A 12,140-nucleotide genomic window follows, 5' to 3' on the forward strand; every position below is an offset into this window, starting at 1 on the left:
TGGGTGGGGTGTAGCCCCGCGGTGAGGCGGGTGGGCTCCGGTACCTCCCGAGCTCTCCTCCGACCCAAATCACGCTCGGAGTCTGTTTAAAACACGTCAGGTTACGGGGACACGTTTGCTTTTGCATACTTCTTACTTGCATGTATTTATTTATTTTCATATATTCAGTTTCATCTAGTAAAAGCGTTCCTGTCCTTTCCTCTATCATTATCCAAACATTTTGAGAGCTAGTCGTTCTTCCCTCTTTTCTGTTTTCTGTTAATCAAGAAAAGGGATTGGGTTGACTTAACCGTAACAAATGATAACAGCTTTTAATTATTTCAGGTTTTAGGTTACACTCCGGATTTTGTCTCCGCTGCCATGGCTCCCTATATAAAAGATATTCACAGGAAAGGTACGCTGCTCTTCACGTGAATTTGTATGTTAATTAAGTTCAATTGCTTAGGTGGGTTTTGTGTAGTTACTATTCCTATAAACAGCTGTTTTTCACCCCAGTGAAAAATTCCTGTTCAATTCCTGTCCTCTGGGAATAATGATTTAAACATCGGCAAAAATCCCATTGTAATAGATGTGAAGTGCAGGTCTGATGATGATATTTAAATTGGGTTAATTTGAAATGCTTGCTGTAATTATAAATATATACATATATCTCCATGTATTTCTTATTGTAGCTTTAATTTGTGAATGGAAGATTGCTTTACAGATCTTTGTTAAAACGTGAGATCTAGATGTTTTCCATGCAATCTAAAAGGTTTTCAACATTCCCATGTAGTTCTAGAATATCACTTATTTTCTGATCACTTTTTTTCTGTTTACATTAGTATAGCTTCACAGCTTTCTGAGCTTGAGAGGAGAAAGGGAATTACTTCCAAGTACCCGATATCTTGCTAACACAGTCTGGAATTTATGGAGATAGATGCGTATTTCTTCTAAAATGCAGTTGATTGGAGAGCATGGATGCTTGAATGACTGGTGTCAAATACTGTTGCTGTAGGAGTTGTTTTGATACTGTCTGTCTGCCTTGTCATGTATGTCTTTTTGGTCACTTTCTCCTTCCATGCATAAAGGGAAGATGAGAAGTATCTATAACAATTATTTTTCTGTAAATAGTTTTGCATTGGCTTATTCCACTCCTTTCACAGATTAAATAGTGTTCCTATTTTAATGTGATTTTAGTGCTTTACTTGATTAGATGTCTGACATCTTGCAGATGATACCTTGCTTGTGTTTCAGCATGCTTTAAGTTTTTAAAATACAAGTGATTGTTGATGCTGCTGAACTTAATTTGTCTTTTGTTTAGGTGTTCGTGTCATCAGTAATGCTGGTGGAATTAATCCACTTGCTTGTGCAGCTGCCCTTCAGGAGGTGGCAAAGAAAGCAGATGTTGATTTGAAAATAGCTGTTGTTGCTGGAGATGACCTAATGAGTGAGGTATTTTACTTTGTCTTAAGGCTTCGTAGCATTGTGGAAATTATTTTAGTCTATATAGCATGAAGGTGGCATTTACTGTCCTGCAGGAACTTATTTTCTGTATCTTTATGCAGTAGCCTTCTACCGTTCGAAGCATCTAAAAATTGTTGCTTCACTTTATTTTTTTTTTTTTTGTAATGCATGAAAACAATTGTTGGCACATCTTATGTTTGGTGTGTGATGGGGGTGAATTTTACAAGACTCTGGATCTGCTGCTATCTTTTTGAAGCAAACCATGAATCTGATCTAAGGTCTGCTTGCTTTTCAGTAGAAGCTAGAATGTGCTGTTACTTACTGTTTCTGTCTAAACTAAATAATCCTGGGTGTTAAATCTCTTAAATTTAAATGTGGTGTAGTTACTACGTGTGCAAATGTTCATCCCTTCTAGCTGTTTTTAGTAGTTTATAGGCATTTGCTGTTGTTATTTTGTTTACAGGTAGCTGTTTTTTCTTTTTTTAAGTAATTAGTTTATGGCCAGTAAGGTAATGTTAAGTGGGAGGATTGAAGTGTTAATATTTTAAAAAACCATTGAAGTGTAGAGATGAAATATATGGCTTTTTTTGACTTAAAGGATGATGCTTTAAGTATGAAGTCTGGTTCCTCAAAAAGCGTTGGCCATACCTGAAAAGATACTGTGAGAACAGTTCATACATTGATAGTGGTTAAGAGGGGATAAGTTTGCACTATGGTTAAATCTTTGTATGTAACTTGGAAAATTATTTATCAGTATAGGCCCTGTTACTCCTTGCATGCTGTTGAATGTGGAAGATGGTCAAGTAAGATTATTTGCAAATTATGTGCAGTGCTTGGACTTCCTTTCAAGAAACTTCTACCCTACTGAACTTACTTTAGTAGTGGTCCAGAATTTCATTACTGGTATGACAGTGAAATTGTCATTATTTGAGCTTGGCATGGACGTTTCTGATCTGAAATGGATTATTTTCTATGCTATTGTCAGTACATAACTTACAGGAACAAAGAAGAAACAGCTTTTACTGTCTACAGACAACTTTTACTGCTGATACCAAACATAATAAATTACACTAGGAAATGTTGTTTGTGGTTTGGAGGATTTCAGTCCTTACCATAGAATACCAAATTAATTCAAAGTGGAAGCTTTTTTCCCACACTATAGATCCCCCCTGTAACTAGCATTAGACATTGAGTCTATGCAGTCACTGGCCCCTGGATCCACTGGTTTCCCAAGCTGCCTAATGCATGGTCAAAAACACCTACCCCCCTACCGCCCTCTCTGGAAACACGATGTATTCTAAGGATCACCTGGAGCTGCAGAATTAGCCTTGTTTTCTGGCCATGCCACCATTGCCGTTATGGCAGACACATTTCTGTTTGCAGGGTTTGATTTACTCAGTCCTACAGCAATTAAAGGCAGTTTAAAAGCCTAGGGAATATACCAATTCATTGTAGTTGATCATCTGTGAATGGACTAGCCTTCTTTAAAGACCAACTTGTTTTTTTGTGTGCTGGAAAACTATGGTTAAAAGTGTGTCTAGGGCTTTTAGCCATTCAACTGATTTGTATTGTTGCTAATTTCAATGATTATACTTTGCTTAGAGTTGCTATGAAGTGGATCTATTGTCTGATACTAATAAAAGGCTTACAGCAGATACTACAAAATACTCATAGGTTTGGTGTTTTCTTTGTTTTCTAACAGAAGGAGAACCTAAAAGGAACTGGTATCACTGATTTAGAGAGTGGCAGACAATTTCCAGAGAGCATTCATAGCATGAATGTGTATCTTGGGTGAGTTATGTTAACAAGTTGTTTATTATGGAAATAATATTTTTTTATTGTGGAAAAACAATTTTAACACATTGGTTTTGTAAGTACAACCACCTGCTATGTGAGGTTCACCTTTGCATTATTCAGGCAACCAGAAAAAAAAAATTGTTTGTAACTTGCAAATAAACTTTTAATTTAGAACCTTGCCAGTTGTGACTCCTTAGCATTAAATCTCCTGTGAATCCTCAGGTTTTAGTTCAAGCCAAAATAGTTTTAGTTTAATTATAACAATTGCAAAAATCCTTTTTCATATGCGGAGTATCCTGTGGCTGCATGGAGCAGTTGTTTAGGATATTGTCACTAGAAAAGTGCAAACGAGGAATTAAAGTACTGGAACACGCTCTGAGTGCTGTAAGAGGTTCCATTAGGCTGCACTGAATCGTGTGTCAGGCTTTGTACCATTGAAATTTTGGAAGCTGGCTTTCCAGGATGGATCACTTTTGAAAGATCTCCTTTGCCTCCTTTATGATACTAAAGGCCTCCCATAAATCTCTAAATGCAGGTGTTCTAGCTACCTGTTTGTGAACAGTCGCATTTTCATTGTCACCATCAACTTCTTCAGATGGATCAATGTCAATCAAGTCTATCAAAGGGGAAGGACTGAGAAATGGGACAATGGTCAGGTGTTCCCAAAAGCCAGCATATCTTCCAGTTGATGATCCTGGTGATCCTGTTTTTGCTCTTCCATCCTCCATGTCATGTATCATCCCTCTTGTATTTCTTTTCGGTGTATTTCTAAAGTCTGTGCACACAGTCCCCCCTCTTTTACACTAATGTTTATGGAAAAACTGCTGTGCTCTCTCTTTTGTCATTATCATTGCACTTTTCAAAAATGCATTACTGGCAGATAGCAGAGTATGGTTATACCTAACACAGCATGTATTTAGCTCTGCAAAATAAGAAACTTTTAATAGATGAGTCTTTTTAAATTCATCTTTAGTGTTTTCTGTTGCTGGATTTTTCTGTTTGTTAAACTTTGACTTGCAACATTTGCAGATCATGAGTAACTAAATGAAACCTAAGAAATAATGTTTAAGATTTGTAATTGTGAGAAAGTGTTCATTCCAATTCTGGTGGTTCATTATTTATTCATGAATTAAAAAAGCAATGCAAATCAAAGGAGAGAGGACAAAAGCAGGCTAGTATGAGGATGAGGCATTTTAAAAATCCATTACCTCTGCTTCATTAACAGATGCTAGAACAGCGGACTCTTGGTTTTCTAATAAAAGCGGTATTTCTTTATGGGCCCCTTAATCTCAGTTGCATTGAAATGTAAAGCTATTACCAGCCTCTTAAATCAATTGTTTCATAAGTTACATTTTTCTTTGACAGCATCAGCACTGGATGCTTATTTAAAAAGCAAATGATAAATTTATATATGCCTGTAAAACAAGTCAACATCAGAGTGTATCGGGTAAAATCTGAAAGTTCTGTAGATAGTTCACTTTTAATTCCCTAAATCTGATTATGTTTACAGTTTGATTCTTGATTCAAGTGTGTAAGCTCCATCTGAAAAATCTGCATTGGGGTATCAATCCTGAAGTGTTTCTTCTGTCCCTCCTGATTTGGGCTATTAGGAGTTCTGTGGACTGAGTTCACGTGCATTTTTAAGAATAAGAGCCAAACGGCTTTATTTACTGCTTGTTAAAGGTAGTTACACAGTTTTTTCTATCAGTATCCTGTATGTACGTATGCAGAAACCCCATTTGTGCTTTTTACCTGTGACTGTTACTTAACACTATGCCCAGAGGTGTAAATAGCTTCTGTATGCTGTATATTTGCTTGTTGTTCTAGCTAGTATCCTTTGGTTCATGTAGCATTGGGGGAAAAAAGTACCTACTTACGTTTTATGTTTACATCACTAAGAAAACTTTTGTGTTTCCTAACTTACCTCTTGACAAAAACAGGGCTAAGTCTATAGAAACTGTAGAAAAGCACTGCTGGTGATTTTATTCTTCAGGGCACGCGGTTTACATGGTTTGTGTGTTGAAGCTGCCTATTTCATGAAGAATAGAAGGATCCAGCAGATAGCATGGGTTTAGAAGCCAGGAGCCACACGCTCTGGTCAAAGCTTGCTCACTAAAGTGTATAAACTCGAGCGGTTCACCTGGGTGAATATTTTCAAGCCTGACTAATTCTGACTGGGCTGACTCTTACCTGACCAATCTGGAAAATCCGTTGCCTGAGTTTCTTTGAAAATGACTGCACGGTGCTCCTCTTGAAGTTGGTTGATACTGCAAGTTCTAAAAAATGCCTATGGAAATTGACCTGAAAGGTTTAAAATTGGAGGGCAAAGTCACCAAGTTTTCTCTGTGAAGAATATTGGTCTTTATACACTCATCTACAAATGAAATACGAGCAATGAATCTCTGAAAAACACTTACTATTTTCTGTTACTGATAATAGAAGTGACCCTCTATGCACTATATTCAAGACAGTTTCTATGAGCATCAAGACGAGTGTTTCAATTATGTCATTTAGGTACCTAAATTTGATCGGGTGTTCTGATGATTGCTTTTTAAAATATTCTTGTTGTATATACAAAATGACAACTTGGTCGTTAAAGTTGATTTCATTGATTTCCTACAGGATTTTTAAGTGATTTTTATCCTGTGTGTGGCAGGGAACTGATTTTTTTTAAATGATGCTTTGAAAAGTAAAAGTACTTAACTGTTGTGTTTTATCACCTTTAGTGCAAGACCAATAAGCAGGGCTCTTGACCTTGGAGCTGATATTGTTGTGACAGGTAGATGCGTTGACAGTGGGATTGTATTAGGACCACTCATTCATTCTGTAAGTACGAGTTAATTTCCATATGGTAATGAACATACGTGAATGAATATTCAGCAGTCATTGTCAGACAACTGTTGCTCCTTAGGAAAATGTAGATACTAAATGAAAAATAATGAGCACCTTAATTTTTTTTTTTTCCTTACATGCATGAAAAGTTGCTAGCTTTCACTTCTCCTAAACTTACAGCAGGGATATTTATGAACTTGTGTATCATGAAGCTGGAAAGCGTTTTGGTGAAGTTAAGGAAGTCTTACCATGTTTCATCAGTATTTCACTCTTACTCCTCCCCCCCCCCCCCCCCCCTTTCTATCTCGTCCCCTTTAAAATTGGTGTGTAAGGTTAAGAAACAAGTATATTTTTCTGTACCACAAGGTGGCGATAGTAGAGCTCACTTTGGTTTGGGGGGGGAGGGAGGCATGTGAGGTGGTCTAAAGCACTGGTCTTTTTCAATGGGTAAGCAGTTTTTATTTTAAGTAGTTGAGTTTCAATACAACATTTCTCAAATTCCTTGAATTTCAACAAATTATACAAGCAGGATATGTGGTTTTCTTAAGCATTTTGAATAGGATATACATTTTTGTGAATGACCACACACTGTGAAATATGGAAGCTTCTTTTGGTGCATATTTAAAAAAAAAATATGAGGGTATGTGTTAGTGTCTAGTTACAAACATCCTTTCTAAAACTTCATACTCTTCTGACTACTCTTCTGACTTCATGTATGTCAAACGTTGGCTAATCAAGAATTAAACTTTCCCATTTATAATTGCCATTATGACTTGTTATTTTATTCCTAGCTGTTTACATTTTCAAAATAGCTGTCAGTGTGTATTATCTACTCCGGAGAGGCCTTATCTAATTTATTTAAAGGTTTAGGGATATTTCTGTTAAGTTCTAAATAAGAAACAATGAATATATTGCTTGCACTGCATTGAACTTGGGGAAAAATGATTTCTAGTTAAACAGAAAACATACTTCCAGTTTTTAAGGATGACTGGTAGTACTCCAAAAACTGATAACTTTCAAAAGTTGAAAAAACATAGTGGTTTGTTTACATGATACAAAATAGGTGGTAGATTCTTAAACCTCTGGGTTATGCAAACTTTGAATAATATGAATATTGCACTTCCAATTTTTTTGAAGAGGGTGTGACTTTGAGAATTTATATTTGTTTGGGTGTATTAATAAGAGGAGAACTGAAATACATCGGAGCTCTTTTACTTATTTACTGTATAGCAACTCAAATCCATGTACAGCACCTGCCAATTGTTGTTCTTCAGATTTCTGCAGTTAAGTAAAAATATCCAATGCATTGTTACTCAAATCAGTGAACATACTATGTGCAGTTTTCTGTACTGTATGAAACCTTTATATATGTAACATTTGTATTTTTCTTCTAGTTTGGCTGGAATAGGGATGAATTTGACTTGCTAGCTGCGGGAAGGTAAATGATATAAGAAGAAATGGGTAAATTTACATTTCATATCATATAATGTCAGGATAACAGAACTTTTTAAGCACTTAATGATTTTGCATATTATTATTATTCATTTATTTGAATGTTATTGTTAGGTTTTGGGTTCTTTTTTAAGGCTTACTTAATATTCTCTCATTTGGAATTGAAATTATAGAAACTTCTTTCTGGAACCAACTTAAAATAACAAAATGAGGAAAGGAGTGAATGATTTTATTTAAGAGCTTAACTTTCTCTTCCTGTCCATTTTGTGTCAAAAGATGAAATCTTACAGTACAGACCAGTGATTCCCAGCTTCTTCTGTTTGGCCATCACTGTTGATAGTTGAGATGGTAGCAGGCCTTACCCTCAAAGATGCACAGGAGGATATTCAGTCAGAGGTCAGCATCCGTGTATGGTTGTGCAGAAGCTCAGTGTCAGTACTCCCATTTGCAAACCCAAGTTGTAAGTCCTAAGGTTAGGAATCTGATGCAGAAAGCATAGAGTAAAATTCTGTTGCCTAAGTTAACTTTTTGCATCATCCGACTGCGTTGAAGTCCATGAAAAATGGGTGACTACTTGGGTAACCTGAGTACACCTAGTAGTATTATGCTTGGACCCCCTGTTGCTTGAGAATAAATGTGGAGGGAAACTCCAGCTCCACTGAATTGGGGATGATAGATGAAGATTTTCCCCATAATTCTATTGAGTGTTTATGGACTATCACAATCAAAGATTTGAAAATCGTGATACGTAATCATAATATATTCTGTCCTTCACATTGGAAGTGAGATCTTGTAACTCTTGATTTTAAAAATGGGCTTTGCATATTTTGTTACACACAGTGCAGACTGCTCAGATAATTTAGATCAAGACTTTTTGAAATGACCAATGAAACTTGTTTCTTGGTGTCAGATAATCTTTTAGGTGTTAATTTTTTTTTTTCAGGAAATTCATTTGATTCTTCACGTAAAAGTTACTCCTTTCAACTCTTCTTACATTAATCTTTCAGAATCCCTTGTTATGTTTAATGCGTAATTTATAAATGTGTTAGATGCCTATGGAGGAAAAAAAATAGCATGTTCTGTTATTTAGCTTTATTTCTACTGTATTATCATAGTTTAAAGCTGGATTTGTGAAACCTGATTTTACAGAATATTTAGTTATTTAAATGCCATTTTCCCAGCCTTGCAGGTCATCTCATTGAATGTGGTGCTCAATGTACAGGTGGAATATTCACTGATTGGCATGCAGTACCAGACTGGTAGGTAACCATGACATCAACATGTATGTTTGTAGTGGACCGAAGATGAGGTTTCCTACTATATCTATGTTGTGAAAACTGCTTCTACTTTATTCTTTTAGGGGAGGCAATATAGGCCTCTTGATATTTTTCTGCCTTAATGTTACTCTTCTACAAGGTCTATTCTCCCTATTGCAGTTTTCCTTTCTGGTCAGCTGGGGGCTTTCTTTGTTAACTTAAGAAGCAGATGATTTGAAAAAAAATTTAGCACTTTGATTTTTTTTTTTTTCTTTTAGATTATTTTTTCTGTGTTTTTTATCATCTGCTTTTTGGAAAGATTTGTTACTGGCTTTCATGTATGATTGTAATGGAGAAGACAATATGCATATTTTGGATGCTGTTTCATCAGTCTTCAGTTAGATCAGAGTTGCCTACTGCTCAGTCACAAATTTTATATAATTTGCTTTGGTAGGGGTGGATGTATGCCACAGTCCTCTCCTGCTGTACGGCCTGATCTCCACAAATGTGTTGAGCTGTCAGTCCTTTCAAAAAGTTATGTGTGTATCTTGTGTTCAGGCTTCCTGGATTACTTTCACGCAGGTAGGTCCTTCTGCCTGCTGAGAAGTACCACAAGGCAGGACTAACGTAGCCTCTTAAAAACAAGTTGGTCAAAAGCAGTAGTTTAAAAGTAGTCAGGGAACATGTTTTGTATAGGTTGAGTGATTCTGGCTGTAGTTTATTCCTATTTTCCTTGGGATGAGAGGGAAGAATCTTGTCCTGTGCTGTGTCATGAGAAAGGCAGCGCTTCCTTTACTTGATGGAGGAAAGGGATGAAGAGCAGTGGGAGAGATGCGGGAGAGAAGGGTGGTTTTCATCGGGTGTGTTCCTGTTCCCAAGTTGACCCTGGGAAGGAGGCCACTGGGGGCAGCCTGTAGTCCAGGTGGATGAACCAGCAGGACACTGTGTCCTGCAATCTGAAGAGCTGCTCTCCTGGGTTAGTTCCCTAGGGCTGCCAAGCTTTTTTTCTGCTACTTGTAGTGAGTGTTTCTGATTCAGAGCGTGATCCTGAAAGATGTATTCTGCTTTTGAGTTCCTGAACACTGCTGATTTACAGGTGAAGGCACATATGGCATTGAAAGAAACAGGGTCAGACATTTCTTTTCACCTATTAGAAGGCTGCTAGCCCTGAACAAACTGCACTCACTCCTCACTGTTGTGTTCAATGGGAAATCGAATGAGAGGGTTTATGGCAATGAGACATTCTTTTCAGTTTGGAAATTTATAACTGCTAATCTTATTCCTATTCTGATCTATCTCATGATGATTTTTTTATGCTGTATCATGAAACTTCTTAAAATCTCCTGTAACTGTGACTCCAACAGACCTCGCTCTATAAAAGAATGAAAGAAAAAGCAGAATACTACTTTTCTTATTAAAATGCTTGGTAGTTCTTTATTTTTAAGGATTTTTCTGAGAGAAATGGCAGTCTCGTTTAAAAACAAAAAAGGAAGTTTGAGTATATTAAACCATGAGCTACTGGAGTGGGAGTAGCTAATTTTACGGACAAGTATATATACATTGTATATGCATAGCTAATACTAGTGTGTGTATAAAAGTCATGTAACTCTCTAAAATCATAGTAGTCTTGTGCCTTAGAGTTAACTGGTGCTGACTTGGATCGCTACTAAAGAATATAGAAGGATAGCACCCAATACCGCTCTGTCATCTTGTCCCCATCGATCTGCACGTGTACTTCTGAACCATGCCTTAGAGTTAACTGGTGCTGACTTGGATCGCTACTAAAGAATATAGAAGGATAGCACCCAATACCGCTCTGTCATCTTGTCCCCATCGATCTGCACGCCTACTTCTGAACCATGCATGATTGTATCTATGCTAATATAACAGTAACTTATTTACCTTCGGGTTAAGTCTTCTAAAGAATTAATCACGGTGCCTTAAAACTAGTGTTTTTGTTTGCAAATTGAAAAAGGCTTAGGCATTTAATTGATGAAATTCTTGAAATAAAAGCATGTTACACGTCAGCCTGTATGATAAACTCCTAAAACTAGTCAAAACCAAAATAACGTGTGAGCTTTGATGTTACATTTGGAGAGGCAGAGTAGAAGGCTGACTAAAGTGGACTTGTCCAGCACATCCATTTAGGGTACGGGGAGAAGGAGGGAGGGGAGGAGATTTGTTAGAGAGCTTTGCTGCTCCCCCCTCCCCTGATAAATAGTTGTTTACTATATTTAGGTCCAAATGCACGAAGAGGAAATATTATGAAAGCCTTTGGGCTGCAGAAAAATGCATTTTCCATTTGATAGCTTAGTAGTAACCTGTTGACTCCTTAACTTAAAGAAACTTGGTGGGGTGGGGTTTTTGTTATTTAGACAGTCTGAATCCATTTTCAATGCATGCAGATAATGCATTGCATAATAATGCACAATAATATGATCATTCATAGTTTCAGTACTGACCAAAACATGCAATACCTGCTGCCACCAACATTACTTACATTGCCAATAGGTCAACAGAGCTCTGACAGAGTTTGCAGAAGTTACTTGACTATAGTTTATTAATGATTTCTCCCTCATTTAGGAAAAGCAACATTTTTAGCAGTCTCCTGAAAGTAAGCATGTGTAATTTAGATCTTAGTAAATCGTAGTGTCTGTGATACATAAGGTTAAATCCAAACCAGCCCAACAAAGTAAATGTGGGGGGAAGAAGCCAAGTCAAATATCTGTGTTTGTCGTTAGAGCTCCTTTCACATAGGAATTTCTCACTGCCATGAGTGCATTCATGCAGCCAAGACCACTTACCGTTCAGCTCTGCAAACATTTACTGGACCTTTACACTAGAGCTTAAGAAAACCTTTCACAGCACTTATGCTGTTCTCTGGTGACTGAACGCTAGAGGGCAATCTCTCTCTTTTCCTCACATCTTATTGCAGAGGGTAGGCTTAGTTATGATTAGACTCGGGTCATTTTTTGACTGCCTTTGGGTTTTTTTTCTCCCTGAGAACAGTAGTCCACATTGCTCTTCTGTCTTTGGCTGCTGAAAAAGGTGTAAGTGTACTGCTAAGAAGGGCTGATAGGTATGAGTTTTTTCTAACTTGTAAACAAAAAAGGAAGAATTTATCAAATTTTTAGGCTTATAAACCTTATCTGTCTATTGTTTATGCATAAGCAAAAATAATTAACTGTGTAAACGAGCACTTTAAGCCAGGCAAGTCAGAGTCAGAGCTCGCATTCCATGCATATATTATCATGTCTCTATGAGTATTGAGGCACTGGATTGGACCCACTTCATTCATCCAACATAGTTTTTTAGTTTGGGGGGGGGGGGGGTGGGTTTGGGTGGTTTTTTTGTTTTTTT

The 12,140-nt window shown here is 37.0% G+C and overlaps 1 protein-coding gene across 1 annotated transcript in view; it reads left to right on the top strand.

Annotated features, from left to right (window-relative positions):
- The window catches only part of LOC103902324, an 84,482-nt gene that overhangs the window by 9,050 nt on the left and 63,292 nt on the right, over positions 1-12,140 (top strand). The window contains exons 2-8 of the mRNA XM_009283358.1: positions 325-394; positions 1,301-1,431; positions 3,146-3,234; positions 5,967-6,066; positions 7,467-7,510; positions 8,706-8,783; positions 11,364-11,394. Coding sequence (XP_009281633.1) covers positions 325-394; positions 1,301-1,431; positions 3,146-3,234; positions 5,967-6,066; positions 7,467-7,510; positions 8,706-8,783; positions 11,364-11,394 — 543 coding nt within the window. The remainder of the gene's footprint in view (positions 1-324; positions 395-1,300; positions 1,432-3,145; positions 3,235-5,966; positions 6,067-7,466; positions 7,511-8,705; positions 8,784-11,363; positions 11,395-12,140) is intronic.

The sequence above is a fragment of the Aptenodytes forsteri genome, unplaced genomic scaffold (assembly GCF_000699145.1).
Source record: "Aptenodytes forsteri isolate BGI_AS27 unplaced genomic scaffold, ASM69914v1 Scaffold6, whole genome shotgun sequence".
NCBI classification, from domain to species: domain Eukaryota; kingdom Metazoa; phylum Chordata; class Aves; order Sphenisciformes; family Spheniscidae; genus Aptenodytes; species Aptenodytes forsteri.